This window comes from Uloborus diversus, chromosome 1 (genome assembly GCF_026930045.1).
Source record: "Uloborus diversus isolate 005 chromosome 1, Udiv.v.3.1, whole genome shotgun sequence".
NCBI classification, from domain to species: domain Eukaryota; kingdom Metazoa; phylum Arthropoda; class Arachnida; order Araneae; family Uloboridae; genus Uloborus; species Uloborus diversus.
Genome location: NC_072731.1, coordinates 71,340,678 through 71,360,419, shown reverse-complemented (window position 1 = coordinate 71,360,419; position 19,742 = coordinate 71,340,678). Strand labels below are relative to the sequence as shown.

The 19,742-nt window shown below is 33.7% G+C and overlaps 1 protein-coding gene across 1 annotated transcript in view; it reads right to left on the bottom strand.

Annotated features, from left to right (window-relative positions):
* Positions 1–19,742, bottom strand: part of LOC129230354 (sodium-dependent proline transporter-like) — a 242,696-nt gene that overhangs the window by 30,189 nt on the left and 192,765 nt on the right. The window contains exons 5-6 of the mRNA XM_054864755.1: positions 18,086–18,239; positions 7,790–7,922 (exon numbers count right to left, since the gene is read on the bottom strand). Of these exons, the coding sequence (XP_054720730.1) occupies positions 7,790–7,922; positions 18,086–18,239 (287 nt within the window). The remainder of the gene's footprint in view (positions 1–7,789; positions 7,923–18,085; positions 18,240–19,742) is intronic.

Genomic DNA, 19,742 nt, shown 5'->3' with positions numbered 1-19,742 from the left:
ATTGATTAATTTCAGGAAAACAAAATAAAAACTTCCAAACAAAGACTTTTCTCACGTTATTTTATAAGAAAGAAACTTTGATTCAGAACTTCGTGAATTAGAAGGGGAAAATCTACGATGTGTCATTCGTTTCGACATTTGATGCTATTTTCTGCATTTTTAGAGGTAATTTAATCAGAGACGTGAAAAGTCAGTATTATAACTCTATTTTACAAAAAAAAAAAAGAAAAACAGCTTCAGAGTCATCGCCACTAAACCCCCAATCTTCTTCTGAACCCTCCCCCCTTTTTTTGGTTGGACCAGCAACCTATGGTTCAGTGACGTCCCAATGGAAGGTAACAAGACGTAACTGTTTCCTCCCATAAGATTCTTAAACTGCAAATTATACCCGACGATTCAAAATTTGGTGAGCGTTGTATTTTTTCCTTTACTTTATTTATTTTTTAATAATGCATAGTACCTTTCTCATCATATTTTAGCAGTGGTGTAGTTCGAAGGAGGAAACACGGAATTTAGGGCCATCCAACAAAACATTTTCTTTTCTCTCGTAAAATTCGGAACTTCATTCGGTAAATTAAGAACCTTCTCCAAAAAGTGAAGTTTGTGTCATCCTTGACAATGTAAAAAAATGAATAAATACTACTTAGAACGCATTCATGCATAAAAGTGCATAAAATATATTACTCGCCGGCTCAACAGTGACGGATATCGAAAACACTGCATTGGGTGCGATCAAAATTAAACTAATACTATTTTTAACTGATTTATTCTCAACTACCACAGTATATGCGGAAGATTTCCAATGATACAATTACTGGCTTGCTTTCATGTTTCAAATTGATATTGCATAGTTTAAATTAAAAAGTCTTCTACTCAGCTGCGAAACAGTAATGATTTGCAACAATTAATTATACCGCTTTCACGACACAACACAGCAGTTACATAAATCAGCTGTTGTTGTGGCAATATAGAACATTCAATTCAGATTTCAAATTAGTTTTATCATCTTGCTTATTGCATTTATTTATCTCTTTGAAACGTGCTTCCATTCTCACCGGTATATAATTAAACATTTTTTCATGCTCGAAGAGAGCACCAGCAGTTATTCTGTTTCGTGCTTCATGGAATATTATTAGTTTATTTTTGAGGTAAGAAATATGTCCAGATGAAAACATAAAATTTGCATCGAGTAAATGTTCTCTCAGTTTTAGTAAAGTTCAAAATTATTTGAAGAGAAGAATATATGCCATTGCAACATTTCCCTTGCAAAAAACTATCTCCTCAGGAAAGATGACTCACCTGCCTCATCTCCCAGAACTAGAGATTTTCTACTGTATTATTTTCCACCAGAAAAAGTTTAAATTCAAACCGTTTTTCAATGTTTAGCAAAACGAAGAACTGCTAATCAGCAACAAGATTTCCCCATGTTATGAAAGTTTCAACTGACTCCGTAAATGAACAATAAAGCAGAAAAGTTTTTATATAATACTGTATTGTAAGTTATTGCAAAAGCATCTTTTCCGAGCCGTAAAATTCGCGAGATTGGATATTGGTGATTTCCAGAGAAAAAAAATTCTCGAATTTTGTAAGAGAACCGAAGTTTGAAAAAAAAAAAATTCTCGAGTCAAATTTTTGCGATTTCAATGTTCTCGTGAAAATCTCGTTGGTTGAAGTGTCCAAAAAAAAAAAGTGCTTTTGCAGTTATACACTTATTTTTTACTTTAATGGGTGGGTAGCTTAAATGTCATTGCGTTGTATTTCGCTTTACTACCAGTAGATGGCAGCACCACAAAAAATTTCACGCTACATATTTGAAAGCTCAATATCGATTTTTCAGAAACCGCTACATTCCATTCAGTAACAGAGCTGTGTATGATACGAATTTTTCATCTACCACTGGTATGTTGGTTATGAAATAGGTAATTCTTTGAGAAAAAAAAAATGTTTCATTTTATTGTGATGTTTTAAAAAGATGTGTTGAAGGGTTGAACCTTCTTTTTTTTTTACAACATTATTTTGTTTCCGTGTGTAATATTACTTTTAATTTACTTATTGTCATCAAACGCTCTAAGTTCACTTTTCCTCCAAAAAAATAACAACTAACAAATAAATTTATTTCTTAATTGAACATCACAAACTCAACAGTCGTTTTTTCCTTTAATTTACATTTCGCAAGAAACTATTTCAGCAAAATGAAACATAATTCTCTGAGTACTGCTTCAGTTCTGCGTTGTATGACACACATTGTGCGTCAAAAATATCTTCTTCCAAATAGACCAATAATATAGATTTTAAGTTCTGTCCGCTTTTGCGCGAAGGTTTGAATGCCCTCTCTCCCAGTTTCAAGGGCGGATTCAGGGAACGGTCAAAGGGTCAGCTGACCCCCTTGACAAGAATTTTATCATGATTATTATTTATTATGCTTAATTTTTTTAGGTCCGAAAAAATATCAATGGAATCAATGTTAACCCTTTTTCGTCTTTGTTCTGTAGGGTATTTCTTATCTCGTCAAAATTCAAAGGATTGACTGAATAATAAGTTTTTACTTCCTTTTACAAAAAAGGAAGTATTGTATTCGCGAAAAAATTTTCACTCAAAAATCGACCTAAATTTTCATTTTACTCACCCCTGAATGCATATTGAGGTTTTTTTTCGACTCGACCACACTTGTGTATAAGATCGTGTGGAAAGATCCATAATGACGATTGCCGAGTTAATTACAACGAATTTTCTCGTGACGTCTGTTTGTACTTATGTCTGTATGTGCGTATGTATGTCGCATAACTCAAGAACGGTAAGACCAAGAAAGCTGAAATTTGGTATGAAGACTTCTATTGGGATCTAGTTGTGCACCTTCCTTTTTGGTTGCATTCGGATGTTTCTAAAAGGATCTTCTGCACCTCTTTGGGAGGAAATCATTGTTAGTTTCGATGCAAACTCAAGTGGTGTTATAATTTGGCGGACATTTTTCAACTTTCCCTCCTGATTCTACAGTTGCGACTCAGTCGGGGGTTTTTAAAATTTTTAATTATATCGTTATTATTTTTTCCACCGAGAGTTTAAATGCTGTCCTCTTCCCGAAAAGGAAGGATCATCCGGGGCGAAAAGCCATTCTTCATCCGTCCCAGGTATGCCAATGATGTGTGTTAAGCTGACCCAGAAAATACAAAATGTATGCAAAGTCCCTTTTTACTTCCTTTTACAAAAAAAGGAAGTACTGTATTCGCGAAAAAATTTTCACTCAAAATTCGGCCTTCATTTCCATTTTGCTTACCTCCGAATTAATGTTGAGTTTTTTTTTTTTTTTTTTTCATCCCGTCCACACGCGGATAAGTGCCTAAGAACGTTTAAACACCCGAAATATCCATTTTGATATTTCTCGAGTCAATTACGACGACTTTTCTCGTGACGTCCGCATGTATGTATGTCGCATAACTCAAGAACGGCATGTCTTAGAAAGTTGAAATTTGGTGCGTAGACTCCTAGCGGGGTCTAGTTTTGCACCTCCCCTTTTGGTGCATTTGGATGTTTCTAAAGGAGTTTTTTGCCCCTTTTTGGGGGAAATCATTCTTAATTTCGATGTAATCTCAAGTGGTGTTGTAATTTTGCGGATTCTTGGCGATATATCGCCAGTCCTTTGGTAGCTAAGTTTTGTCGCCAACTTGGCGACAAAGTTCGTGATTTTTTTTAAAAATCTGTTTTAATTTGGCCATTGTTTGTGATATTTACAGAGTGAACTATTGAATCACATTAAAATTGCCAGTAATGGGAAATGACATTAAATTGGAGTAAAAGGAAGTCATGTGATGCAAACATCAGCTCGTTTGTTCTTAAGTTTTTGTTCATTTTCAAAAGAACAATAATCTCTGAAGAGCTTAACATTTTTTTCAGAGCACTCCTCCACCTCAAACTACATGTGTGTGTGGGGGCTATTTCTAACTCTTTTATTCCTGTAATATCATATTCTCAAAGTTTACGGTAATGGGACCAGCCTGTCTGTTTAAAAAAATATAATTTTTGAAGAAAATTTGAGTAAATATGATTCGTGGCACAGACTTCGGCAGAAAAAAACAAAAGAGGGGGGGGGGGATTTGAATGAGTTTTGATCTTCTTTGTGTAGATGATGCTCCGTAATGAAGGGGTGCGCCATCACCCTTTGGGAATGGGCAGTGTTGCTTACCTGATACTTTTTAACGTGGGAAGTGTAACGCCGACCATTGAAACTTGACCCCCCTAATAAAATATCTGAATCTGCCCCTGCCCAGTTTGAAAAGTAATATCCAAGTCAATACTTTTCTCATCTTTGTTCTGTGCGAAAGGGGGAAAAATCTCTAACAATTTTTGTTTCCGATTTGCTATATCGCTAAACAGTAACTGTTATAACATTTGTATGCACAGCCAGGAATTTTTATCGCATATGCTAATCTTCATTTTGATGTTGCTCGCCTCATTCATTTCACAGTAAAATCTCATTTAATATGTCTTTAACTTATATACGGTGTCTTCATAAAATCCAATTTGTTCCTATTCAGTTTAATAAAAATATAAATCGTTATTTCGTTGCAAAATATTGGTGATACGTATCCATCTCTTCCCTGAAATTCGGAAATCTTGCACTGTGCATACCTTTCTTGAGTCCATAGAGGAAGGAGTTATCTCAGGTATATATGGAAGGTCGAAAAAGGGTTAAGGAACTTTTTTCGTTTGGTAAAACACTAGTGAAAATGTCTTCATTCTGTTGATTCAGTTTTTAATTCTATAATCATTGCGCAGAAGGCAATCAGCTTAGCAGACGACTATATCGTTACCTCAGGGCAACAGTTGAATATATGAGTGTTATTCCTGAGATTAGCTTTCCTAGTGTTGCATTGAAGCGGCAATATGTTGTTGTTTTTACTAATACCACTCAGATCACCGAGCTCGAGTTTCAATTGCTAATCGATTTATTAGGAAGTGAGGGACGTGACGACGCGACTATCGTTTTAATGAGCATCATTTAGGTTGAAGAATCCAAATAAGCTCACAAAGTACACTCCCTAGACAGACACCCTATTCATCAATATTTCAAACTTTAGATCCAAACCAGAAGCTGAACAACGCCTGGTTTACGTTGAGGAATTTTTTTTTCACGACATATTTAACATGCCCCAATCATTATCAGTGAACCTGGAAGATTTCCGACCGGCTGTCATCGGACCCAGAACTCTCCAGATACGATTCCGCCTCTTTACCGAATAGACCAACTCGACCCTCGAGACGACTCATATAAATTGTGTTTAATAAGATACATTTACCGAACGTTCTTTTTCGGATGTTAAGATTATAATTACACAAATTAATTGAGATATGGTAGGTGTAATAAGTATTTACGATATACAATGAAGTTGTGATTCATTTCATTACAATCATAACATTATTATTATTTCGTTTAACTTTTCCCTGTCACTTAATTACTTTCACACATATACTACGATTGAATACGTGTGACTATTTATACATGTCTGCAGTGCTGTAGTTGGTAAAAAATGTTTTCAAGGAACCCACTTTTCTATAGTACAGATGTTGTATTTAAGAAATTTTGTAAGGCAGGTCAGCTTTAACTCCAAAAAAAAAAAAAAATTGAATTTTGATCTCTTGAATTCAAATTATGTTTTTCGCAATCACGAGTGTGTGTGTGTGTATGTAGGCGTGTGTGTTATGTGTGGGTGGGGGGTAGGTGTGTTTGTGTGTAAGGGGTATGTGTATGTGTGTGTTGACATGTGTGTTTGTCTGTGTGCAGGTATGAGCGTGTGGGTAGTTGTGTGTATGAGTGTTTGTATGAGGGGAGAATGTGTATGTGTGTGTAGGCGTATGTGTTTGTGTGTGTGTGCAGGCATGAGTGTGTGGGTAGTTGTGTGTATGTGTAGATGTCTGCGTGTATGCGTGTGTGTGTATGTGTTTGAGTGTGTGTGTGTTTGTGTATGTGTGTACGCGTATGTATGTGTGTGTATGTGTGTACGTGCGTGTATGTGTGTACATGCGTGTATGTGTGTACGTGCGTGTATGTGTGTACATGCGTGTATGTGTGTACGTGCGTGTATGTGTGTACATGCGTGTATGTGTGTACGTGCGTGTATGTATGCGTGTCAGTGTAGGACCTGGAGACGGTTTTCGCTGGAGAGCAACATCGTGAGAAGCAAGTCGACGGTGATGCTGTAGAGGCTGCTGGCGGGAAAATAAAATGATAGGACCTCAAAACAGTCAAATAAAAGCAATAAGCAACTGCGATTGCTCAAAAAAACATTTCTTTAAAAGTTGATTTGAAGCCAATTTACTAGAAATGTGTATTATTCTTACCAAATAAAATAATAAACCATTAAAAATAAACCATATATGATATGTGTGTGTATATTTATTTTTGTGATGTTCATTTAATTTGAAAGTCCTGATATAAGTAGTTTGTTTCTAGCGATGAATGCATGCTCACAACGAGTCTTATTCAATCAATAATTTTCAAACCTAGATTTTTTTAATGAAAAAAAAAGCCTTATAATCTGGATCAAAATTATACTCACTCAAGAATTTTAAGTGTGACATTCACTCTTGCAATATACACAGACGAAAAATATGGCTTGTGTACTTTCAACACACGCTCACACTTCAATGACACTCCCTCCTGCAGTTTCATGGGAGCTTTTTATTACAGATTTTAGAAATAACATTAATCCGAAGGACCGTGGTTTGCTGATCACGCTACGACCTCACAGATAAATCCTCGCTCTTAGTCTGATAGTAGCAGCTTATTGTCGCTGGCGCAATGAGTCCGAATGTAGCAATAGTCATCTTCAGTTAAAATCTATGTTCGAATAAAACCGTTAAGCAATGTGTTGACACTTGAAAGGTATTACTGTAAGTACCGTTTAAGAGGCAGAGAAGAGTTTAATTCGCTGTCAAAGGATGCCTCTTACTTCTGTCGTGACGTGTTAAGACGCTCTTACAAGAACAAATGCTTGAAGTACTTCTGCTCGAACATATCCAGACTTGGCAAAAAGTACATCTGCACAAATCAGGATTAACACGTTCACTGTCTTATAGATAGTTATTACGATCAACAGGGTACTAAAGTAAAATTTCAGAGTGTACCCAAGTAGAAATATAGATTAAAATATACCTAAATAAAACAATCGAATTGCATTGAACAAAATTAATGTAAAATCACTGTCAACTGCATATGTGTTTGCAAAAGCAAACAAATAACGAATTTAATATATATATATATATATATATATATATAATTTAACTTGCATTTAAAAAAAATGCACAGAAAAAAAAGATTTTTTTAAAAGATAATTATGAATGTTTGGCCCAGTGCGAGAAAACTAAATATTTTAAAATTTTAATAAACATGTTTGTGGGACTATAGGGATGCTTAACATGAAATTTCGATTCTCTAACAGTAGCTTTATTTTTTTGTTTTGTTTTTTTATTCGGTCTACTGCACAAGTTCCAGTTAATTCAAACGCAAGTCGGGACCAGTTGCCGTTGTTTAAATTATGTAAAACTATTTTTACATTTTTTTGACACAAATAGAAAATTATAAGAGGGTGTGTGACTTGAAAAATCTATTTTCAATTTTCATGATAACCATATTAAAATAGTCTTGATAATCCGACCACATCTAGAAAATTCAGTCAGTTTTCGGTCCCCATTCAGCCCAAAAATGTTTTCGAGATTACTATGCCTATCTATCTATTCACTACATATATGCTTTGAAAAATAGTTAATATTGAACTTCAAATTTAGTACTCACTTTTCCTGAAGACTGGACTCCTTTACTAAGACATAAAAAAACGATAACCCAAGCTAATATGAGACAGAGAACAAGTGTCCATCGGATACCTCCCGTTTCTTCAATGCCAGAGGATTCACCAAGAACATACCGTCTGAAAAGAGAGAACAAAAATATAAACGTAACATAATTGTACTGAACTACTGAACATATATATCATAGGCGGCTAGAGCGCCGAAAGAGTGGGGTAGGGGTCAAAACAAGTTAAAGAGTTAGAGGACGTGGCCCCAGAAGCTGATTTTCATTTCGTACAATTGTGCTATATTACTGGCCTTTAATATTATTGACCTAATTACCTCTATAAATAAGGAATAGGGCATCAAAAATTGGGACGGATGGCCCACCGTAAACTTTCTACTTCCATTTTCAAGTTCCATTTTTATGACACAACATGAGAAAAGTTGATTTATTTGGAATTTTTTGTGTTTACTTTCGTAAAGTAAAACCATCCACCCAAAAATTCATTTTTTAATCAATCATTAATTATTAACTATGAAAAGTGAGGGGGCAAGGCTCTTTTACGTTTAGAAGTGAGAGGGCAGTTTCCCCCTTGCCCACCGGTACGAGTCACCTAAGGAACGTATCTTTTATGATAAATACAAAGTTAAGATCACATTGAATATTCTTACAAAGGTGAAAAAAAAAGAACGAATTGCCTTTTTTTTTCTTTTCTGAAATAAAAATATACTACATTTATTTTAACTAGTAGTTGACCATTCAAAAGTAAGAGAATAATTCAATAACTAAAACGCAAAGGAATGCAGTGCAGTTTTAATTACTAATGCGTGTTTTAAAACGAAAGTATGATTGACAAATAAAAGCAAAAAGAAAAGGAAGATATTAAAATCTGTAAAATGAATGTAAAACTAAAAACAGCAAAAACTTCTAGGTTAGGGAGAAAAAAAGGCAGTGGAACAGGGGAAAAAAAGAAAAAGCTTCCCTCCCCCTTTTATTAGTAATAAAAGAACTTGCGAACGTTACATCGTGATTAAATTTAGAATGCCTGAAATCCATAATAAAAATATATTGTAGAAATTATTTTTCTTATTGTTTTGATGTCAACTATTGTTAGTATCTGAGAAAAGTATGATGCACTTTTTCCGCTTAAATTTCACAAAAACATTGAAAATATGAGCAAGAATCATATTATTTCGCAACGATGAACTTCAAACTTAAAAAACCAAATGAGCGAAGTTTCCAGATCAAATTATCTTGCACTTTCGGAATTTAAACCGTACAAAAGCTTTTGAAATATGGGTAGGCAAAATTTTTATCGCAACAAATATTTAAAATTTTCTATTAAATAAAGCTTTTTGGCAGTAAACACAATTTGCATCAATTGAGACTGGTTTAAGAAACATTTTGCATCTACCGCTCAAATAATCTAGTTACTCAGTAAATGACTCTACTTACATTACATATAAAGATCACATGATTTCATGAGGTGTCATCTACACCGAATAACTAGAAAACTAGAACAATAGATTACCTACTGGTAGAACACCCAATATTTTCAATCTTATGCAAAAGCACAAGATGTTTTATACATAAACTCCAACCTGCCCTCACTGTACACCTGTCTAAAATATCTTGAGTCTGAACGGGTCGAAAAAAGGAAATAAGTGACATGTATCTACTTGTTGATATAACATTATATAAATTACATGCAGCGTGTACCCTTTTTTAACTGTTTTAAGAATAGAAATTACGATTTTTTTTTTTGAAATTCGGCTTAATTTAGTACACAACTAAGTAGGCTTAAAAACAATGGATATCGTTGCCATCAAAATTAACTCTACTTTTTTACTGTGCAATTGATTTTTTTGCTTATAGACACTATCATGTGACTTTGTTAAGACTCTCCTCCATTTCCTCCTATGTCTACGTTACTAAATAAACTTTAGAGCATTTGCCAAACGACGAGTAGGAAATCAATCAAAATTTTTCTACAACGTTTTATCGATTTCATTTGCTGCTGAGAAATTTTCATCAGATTTTTATTATGTAACTAGAAAATCACCAGTCAATATATGACGAGTAAAAATTGTTTCTACATTTGAATGAAGCCATTGCCTGTTTGGTGATATTTTGACAGTATAAATTTTAACCCTAACTCTCGTGGATTAACCCTAAATTCCAGCCGAACGCGTTCATTGTTGACCCCTTTTCCGTTTCTTTATTTCTCTGAAATGACAGTCTTACCAGTTAAAGAGTTAAATAACCGTTAAGTTCAGATTTGTCACGATAAAGCCTTTCCGTGCATGTTAAACATTCCCGGAACATATTATAAAATTATCATGCAATGGCGCGAGTTTCATTGTTGAAACACGCGGCTTACTCGATCATCGGCAATTATAGATAAGAAGATTACGCCCAGGGGCGGACTGGCCATGTGGGAGATGTGGAAAATCCCACATGGTCCGTACCTAACTTGGGTTTTTACATTGTAATAGTTGAAATTGTAACCCTAATTCCAGTGGATTAATCCTAAACTCCAGTAGATAGCGTTAATTGTTTTCGTTTCTTCATTCCCCTGAAATGAGTCTTACCAGTAAAACAAATAAGTTACCGGATCCAGTTCAGCCTTGTCACAATAAAACCTTTCCCTGCATTTTAAACATTACCAAAACATATTATCAAATTATCATGCAGTGGCGTGGGTTACTCGACCATTGGCTATATATGAGGATTTCATTCAGCTATTGTTAATAACAATACATTGTTATTGAAAAGATTCTTTTTGCGTGAATGACTCAAAGCAAGGACTCTGGGAAGGGGAGGGTCCATCGTGAAGGCTGTCGGTTTCCCTCTTTCTGCCAGGCCTGTTCAAAGATTGGAATCTCGCCCAAGTGATCCCATGTTCTTAAGCACTTCATCCTTTCTACCCTAACTTACAATTTAATTTTGCATTTTAGTTTTTAATAATGAATTTTGTACTTGACAAAGAGGATTTTTCTCTGTCGTTAGTATGTGTTGTAAAAAAAAAAATCCAGGTTGCTCTTAAATACGGTATTTGCTGTGAGCTTCAATACAAAAAAGTTCCTCTAGTCAGCATGTTACTCTTACCAGATAAATCATGTTATTTTCTCTTATCTGCTTGCATTTTAAAGAAAAATTACCCCATTTTTCCAGCCACATGGTAATTTTTATCAAAAATACAAAACTGTCATCTTTAAGCGAATAAATGGGCGTAAATAACAAACTAAACATTCAATAGAAGTAATCAGTAAGCTCAGTGCCGTTGAGACCTCAGTGCCGTTTGGATGACTTATCCAAGGAGTTCAAAGGGTTGAAGCTAGAGATGTGTCGTTCGTGAACGAACGGGTCAAAAAGAACAAATCCTTAAAATGAACGCTCCTGTTCGTTCACCTAAAAAATGAACAACAGTTCTTATGAACGGTGAGCAGTTTGGAACATTGTATGGATGCACTTGTGATGAAATCGCTTTTTTATTTTTCAAATTACATTCATATTTAAATTTAGAACTCTTAATCTCAAATATCTTTTTTCTCAGGCAGTATAATGTATTCATTTCGAACCTTTTTACTTTCTGCTTTATTCCGATGGAGCACAGAAATTTTTAGGTAAAAGTAATTGCATTATTGTTATTGTATGTTTAATTAATAGGGTCTGGTGGGGTAAAGTGGTCATAAAATAGTTTTCTCAATTTGAGTAAATAGTAAATGCAGAAATTTCTTTTAAAACTTCAATTTTTTGTCGTTATTTTACATTACATTAATAAAGAACACACTGCACTGAATTTTCGGAAGAAAAAAATTGATTTAAATACCTTAATGATATTTTATTTTTCATGTGAGTCAATGACCTGGGATGGGGTAAAGTGGTCATAGTAAAATAAATTGATCCAAAACCATCATAAATAACCGTATTTGTTTTAATGCTCAATACACTTAGTTTTTGAAGAAGATAATAGCTGTATTAACCGGCTTTGCACTGTCTATCTCGAAAATAAAAGTTATGTCAAGTGACGCATGTTCAACAATCAGGCTTCAAATAAGAGAAACAAAAATACTGTCAAACTTCCCGTCAAAATAATCGTTCTTAAAGAAAAAAACGGCAAATCAAAAATTCTTGAATAAATTAAACGCAACACCTAAAATCCAAAAGAAAGACGAAAGAAGATAAATCAACAATTAATAATCAAAAGAGGAAATTTTTACCTCAAAACAAAAACACACATCACGACATCCGTCAAAAGATTTTTCGTATGTCTTTTCATCCATAAGCTCACTACGTTTTGCATTGAAAAAGGCGTTCCCTGAAACGCCGAAACATATGGCTGCAGTAATCTGCGAATTTGTGTTTTTTAGACGTTGTTACTTTACATTACTTTACTGTTTAGGACAAAGGTATTCATTTATCTTAAATCCTTATATATTATTTATGTAGCCTGTTTTTTGTTCTACGCGAGATCTTCCTCTATTTTTGATCGATTTCTTTGATTTACACCTTATTTTAAAGCTTATCGTGCAGGCTAATGACGAAAAATAGACCCACGGTTTAAAAATTGTTTTTTTCGGTCAAAAAAACCTGTTTTAAAGAACCAGAATGAGGTTTTCGGTTAAATTTATAACTTCAACTTGCACTGTCACCTATGGAGCTGAATGACTCGATCGGCTGAGCGTTCTACTTGTAACCAAGAGAATGAGTGTTCGGACCCACGTCCGCACAATCTGCATCAAAAAAGAAAATTAAAGCATAATGTGAGCGAAAAGATAAGTATCAGGTTTAAGATTTCAGACTACAATGGAATTATTTTTTGTTCAGAAAAAAATTATAAATTGCAGATTGAAATATAGATTTTTCTAATGAGTTTTCGACTCTTTGTAAAAATAAAAAAATTACTACCTCAATTTGAAGGATATTTTTTTTTTCTTCTTTTTGCAAAAAACAAATAGCCTATCACATTTTTACTACATTCGAAAAACTACGCTTAAAAACGAACTTAGTTCAAATTATTTTGTACTTTAACCGTGCTGTTAAATGATGAACACGTGCTGCCATCTAAGTCATAACGGTTCAAGCAGCCTGTGATAATAAATCGTAAAAAATTTCAATAAAAAAAACACTTCCTTTCAATGTCTTATCTTATATCTTATTTCTGTGGATAATTTTTCTGTCAGTATGCAAGATCTTTCTTATTTCTTGAAGAAAGTCCCCCCTCATTTTAAAATTTATCAGGCCGCCTAAGACAAAAAAAGACATACGGTCTAAAAATACAGTTTTCGGAAACGCCCCTTGCTGTTGCAAAACCTTGATGCAGCCTGTAGTTCTTTTGCAGTTTTTTTTTTTTTTTTTTTTTTTTATAGCAAAGTTCTAATACAATTTTCTAATTTTTTGCGCCGCTTTCGGCAGGGAAAAAAAAATCAGCCTGTGTTTATTTTATGTTTTTTATTTTTATTATTTTGTTTTAATAAAGCTTAAAAGCACTGGACTAAGTTTTTTTCGGTAGAGAGTTCGGCTGTAAACTATCTGACCTTCGGCCAAGCCCGGGCTGTCCGACATAATAGCAAATTTAGTTTAATATTACGTATTACATGTACTCATAACATACAACAGATAACACACGTAATAAAATAAATGCAATGGGAAAGCTACTTGCTGCTTCGACTCCTTTATGCTGGCTACAGTTATCATTTAAATAAGTTGACTGTTAATCGAAGGGTGTTCTTCCCTTTTTTTCTAAGCTTTGACTCCGTCCAGACCACTAAGTATAATGTACGCATAAAAAAGTATTAAATTTACCTGAAGGGAATCCTTTTTGTGCAGAAAAATATTTTCATTTACCAAATGAAAAAAATACAACGCCAAATTGAAATTACGAGTTTCACCCAGTAAACCTTCAATTATTTATTCGTATGCGATATAAAACAAAAATTATTGTCAACTTCATTAGTAAGAAATCATTTTCCACTCCTCTGCTTTTGGCTGGGGGAAAAAAAAAAAAAAAAAAAAAAAAAAAAAAAAAAAAACATTTTGTCTACGTTTGTAAAATTACACGTGAAAAACGGACTCAGTTCAACTGGTGTTGGTTTTGAAGTTTAAGTGTTCGATTAAAAGAAAAACATGTGTGGGCATTTAAGTCGTAACGGTTAAAGCAGCCTGCTATGGGAAATTGTGAGATCTTCCTCATTCTTTAATCAAATTCCAGGTTTTACGAATAATTTTAATTCGTATCATGCAGGCTAATGACAAAACATGTAGTCGCAAGATTTTTTTTTTCAGCAAAAAGCTTTTTTTTCTGTTTTTTATTACACATTTGCTTCAATGAATAGCATTCGAAAAGGAAGGCGTAATTGCTAGGTTTGTTGGAGTGTCATGCTGTTAATCAGGATGGCGCCAGTTCGAATCCGTACCAATTACTGCTTTTTCACGAGTCACTCAGCCACACTTTTAATGAAATTTATGTTTGCATTGAAAATACGTACAACCAAAAGGTCAGCGATGATCAAATTATCACAACGTGGTATTTAACGAGGGTTTGTTACTGATGTCTTCAAATTCCACGCCTTCTCTTGTGCGCTTACTTTTTTCGATTTTTCTTCATAATGTTCTTTCTTTGAAATTTTCAAAGAACGAAATGCCTTATGAAACGATTCGAAGTAAAGTGCGGTCGACTAGTGTTTCACATAGTTGCGTGATAATCAAAGTTGCTCTGAAAAATTCATTGATGTATGGGCTCCTGAATTAGTAAAATCTCCCGTTGTTAGAAGACGTCTTTCATTTTATATAGTATTGTAGATGAAGTACTTGTCTTTCATTTAAGGTGCCATTACAGACTACTTAAATGCCGCCTCTGAGAAAATGCAGTGCGTTAAAAGGATAATTTACACTTTACTCTGCAATATTTTCCCCAATGTTATGGCAAACTGCGCCCTGTCGGCAATCGTCCATATCAATTTCGCAATTAATTGTTCAGCCCATTTCATTAAATTGATATAGTAAAATTTTACCTTCATATTAATAAAACTCTAAGAAAAAAGGAACAGAAAAAAGGGAAAATGAAATGAAAACTGAATTAAAAAAAGAAAAAAAAGGTACTATTTTGGAAATACTGTTTAGGGTATTCCCCGCGTATGGTATACAATGTTGTTTTCTGGCTAAATAATATCGATCATCTCAACGACATAAGTTATTGCAATTCAACACAATATTTACAATACAAAAATGATGTCAGACCAACAAGTGTAAAAATATCAAATCGATAAAACGTTCATGTCAATCGCAATTTACTACGTAATTGGTATAAACAAATCTTGACAAATGTTTGGAATTATTGAACATCATTAAGTCTAAAATTTATCTACGATTATCGAAATCACATTATTGTTTTAAAATGCGAAATCAAAAAGCAAGAAAAGAAGCTGAATGAAAAGCCTGGACTTATCTAACTACACCTTAAAAGCAGGTTCTCAATAACGTGCAACGCCTTTCTTCTTTTAGATTTCCTCTACCAAACATTAAACCTGCTATCGTCATCTATTAGACAAATTCTGCATTAAAATTACTTTTTTCAATCACTCTTGATTTACAACGTAATGTAGAGAAATGTGTTTCGTGTCTTAAAATTGGGGTTTTAATGTTGACAGTTTCATATTGTAATTGCTTTTCTTGATGTTTTAATATCAAGATGCGATTTCTTCATCGTTCAAGATGCGACTACTTCATCGTTCTTTTTTTTTCTTAATCCTTTGTGCACGTTTTTTGTGAACAGACATTGTCTTATATCTATTAAAGAACATTTAATAAAACTGTCAAGTCTCTTAAAAAAGAAAAGTCTGAAAAAAGTTAAAGTTTAATTGCATGCATTATTTACCGTTGAAAAATGATTCCTTTCTAATTTATGAAGTTAATCTGTGTGAAGAAATTAGATGCAAAGGGTAATATGAAAGCGAAGAAAATCGATTAAATTTATAATACAGCATCTAAAATAACATCCATGTAATATCTTATAGCTGGAATTCGGAGGAATAGATGGAAAAAATTGGCAATTAGTCTGAGAAAAAATCGATAGGTGGAGGACAGGAGGCAACATTTTTTTTTTCAGAACTTTTCTATTTTCGCAATCGTTAGTTCTAGATGCATACTTCTCATTGCAAAAATTTCCAGAATCAGATGCAGAGTCAAGATATTGAAAGTTTGAAGCAAAAAGAAAAATGAGTCAAAAAATGCAAAATTAAACTTTTCATACGGGCCCCAAGTCCCCTAACTTATATTTAGGGAAATAATCTTCATTGAAAAACAATTCCAACACAAAAAGTTTAAGATTAGTACGACCTATATTCACCGAAACAAAGCGTTTTGTGACTTCCACCACTTTACACTCGTCGTCAATAACACCTTTTTGTTGAAAATATAGCAGTTTAAAAATTTCTAAAATTATGTGTGTGCAGAGTGCTGTTTTTCAAATTGTTTGAGGTTTTGCAGTTTTCAATGGAGATTATTTCGCTAAACATAAGTAAGGGGACCTAGGGCCCATACAAAAACTTAAATTTTGGGTTTTGTGACTCATTTTTATTTTTGTTCCGAACTTTCAACTTCTTATCTCCGCATCTGATTTTGAACCCTTTTGCAATTGGAAGTATACATCTAGGACTAACGGTTGCGGAAACAAAGATCTTGCAGGTTAAAACAGAATACCCTTTATAACAAATAGTAATTTGTTGTTGCCGGTATTAGTGTGCTGTTTTGTCTCGTTATTCAGTTTATAACTAAGTGAGATAATATTTATAATGCCTTAAACATTTGTAAAGTAATAAGGCATAATCAGTTGGAACATATTTTTAGATATTTACATAATTGCAAAGAATTTCGAAAGGAAAACGAAAACTATGAAAATAAAAATGATCAAATTCATTGTAAATTTCAAACCAAATGGTTAATAAAAAGCAAGTACAAACCTATTCTGACCAAGAGGAAATCACTGAACACGATGTTAATACTGGAAAAGAATTGTCACTCGAAGGACAAATACAATTAGCTATAAATATTTATAAAAAAAAACTACCCACAATACATATCTCATAAAAATGATTTTTTTCATAACCAACAAGTAAAAGGCCAAATTATTTTAAGATAAAACAACTTTCAAACAACTACAGGGGGTGTATCGAGCATTATTAACAGTACCACTGACCTGCGTGAATTCAGAAATAATATTTTCAACTGCAGGAAATTTGTTCGGTAAAATGAATACTGTGCTTCGTGAAAATTAAATAGATGCATTGTGTTTCTTTGATATTATTGATTTTTTACTGTGATATTTGTTCCTTTATTTTATATTTGTTCTCAATAAGAAAATAATGCACGTTTTTAACAAAATAATACAATATGGTGCTGAAATATGGTTTTGAATGTTTCTTGGGAAATTTCTAATACCGGTATTAATACCGGTATTCCGGTTTTAAGTTAAAAAAAATACCGAATACCGTTATTGCATTTTTGGTCCGGTATTGCAATCCCTAGCCCCAGTAGACAGCATATATGGGGAGTAAGAAACACAAAGTGTTCATTAGAAATAGCAGGGAAGGCAAAATTCATGACTAAAGGCTTGTAGTAACTTCCAGATGCCAAATAACGGTAGTTAAAACCAGTTTTTCTGAAATAGTGGACGTGGTGGTCAGGATAGTAAAAGATCCCACCACTAAAAAACTTATTTCAATGTTATCTTTAAAAAAAAAAAACGGGGGGGGGGGGGCTACACAATTGTTTGGAAATAAACGAAACTCTCGGAACACCTTCTTTATGTTGTCCAGTCTTCAAGCACCGAACATTAAGTTTCAAAAATCACCACGATTGAGATAATTAAGTTTGAAAAATCACCACAACTGAGATAATTTATTTTTTTTTCTATTTACCACGACTGATCATTTATATATTTCTGATTAGATACTAAGACAACTTTATTAATCTATTTGAATGATTCTCAAATAGTTCCAGGACCGAGGAGAGGGCATTGCAGCCTAGTCGGAAACTAGGGGGCGGACATTGGTGAAGCCCGACTCAGAATGGGACTAGTAAAGTTTAAAAAGTTTCATGGGGGAAGGTAGCCTGGTGACAAAACTGACAAGGAGGTCATCATGGCTCTCAACGGCACTGAATAATTCTAACAGTTCCACGTGCTTTTCTTCTCTTAATAGGAAATAGAAGATTTTTTTTTTTTTTTTTTTGCTGGGTAGTGTTTTAACGTCCACACGTTTTTTAAGCAGGATTAACTAAAAAGAGAAAAGTACTTACGAAAAATACTCTTCTGCTGGTGGTTTCTTGGTCATATTTTTCACAAGAAAGCTGAGGTTGTGAGCCAGTGAATAATCAGCGTCGAAGCAAGTGCGGTTGAAATAAGTGCCATTCTTTGACATGCAATCCTGTGCGTCGGCGTGTGAGTAGCAAGCTGAAAGTGAAATTTAAAAAAAATCAATACAAATCAAAAGATGTAAAAATGAAATAATAGTAGTATCATTTGTATTCATCCATTTGAAATAATATATTCATGAAGCTATTTCGTAATCAAAAAGATTCAAGGAATGTAGTGAAATTCAAAAATGCTATACAAGTTCTTTGTACAGAAATGATGTACCTGTGTGTAAACAAACCAAAAAAAAAAAAAAAACGAGACGATGTGTGTATCACATGACTTCATTTTACTCCAATTTAATGTCATTTTCTCTTCATTGGCAGTTTTAATATGATTCAATACTTTACTCTCTAAATATCATCAACAGTGGCCAAATTGAAGCCACATTAAAAAAATAAATAAATAAATAAATCGTCAATTTTGTCGCCAAGTTGGCGACAAAACTTGGCGACTAAAAGACTCACGATATATCGCCAAGTGTCCGCTAAATTATAACACCACTTGAGTTTACATCGAAATTAACAATGATTTCCCCTCAAAAAGGAGCAAAAACCCCTTTTGGAACATCCGAATGCAACTAAAACAGAAGGTGCACAACTAGACCCCACTAGGAGTCTACGTACGAAATTTCAACTTTCTAGGACGTTCCGTTCTTGAGTTATATGACATACATACACACATACGCACATACATACGTACATACAGACGTCACGAGAAACTCGTTGTAATTAACTCGGGAAACTCCAAAACGGATATTTCGGGCATCTATACGTTCCTAGGCACATATCAAAGTGTGATCGGGTTGGAAAAAACGTCAACATTCATTTGGGGGTGAGAAAAATGGAAATTAAGGTCGATTATTGGGTGAAAATATTTTCGCGAGTACAATACTTCCTTTTTTGTAAAAGAAAGTAAAAACTATCAAACTAATACTTATAAAGGTTGGAAGCTAACAATAAAATAATTTGGAATCCTGGTAGCTTAATTTAACCGTATCTTTATGGATACAAATATAATAAAAAACGAGCTGATGTGTGCATCACATGTCTATGAGGCTCCTATTTCAAATAGCAATATTTTCGCTGAACTATGTAAGCAAAAATATTTTTCTCTGCTTCGTAACATCATTCATACATACAAAACACAAGTGAAACCTTAAAATGTTTACAATCATCCTTAAATGTCACAATGGATGCTAATGTATATTGGGGCATTCCAAGGTATTTTTGACATTTATGTAGAGTCCGTAACGTGACCTTTTTTGCCATAACTTTTTAATTTGCTGTTTGATTAGCATGTTATTTTATTTTGATCTTTTCCTACCAACACACTAGCTCAAATTAAAATAATTTGCAAATCCAACGGTAAATTAAAAAGTTATGGCAAAAAAAGGTCACGTTACGGACTCTACATAATGTCCAAAATACCGTGGAATGCCCCTATTACTGAGCAATTACTAACCAATATACGATCAATTAATGCCTTTTGTATGGGAAGAAAAGTAACTCATCATTTGAACTTTTTAATATGCTCGTTTAT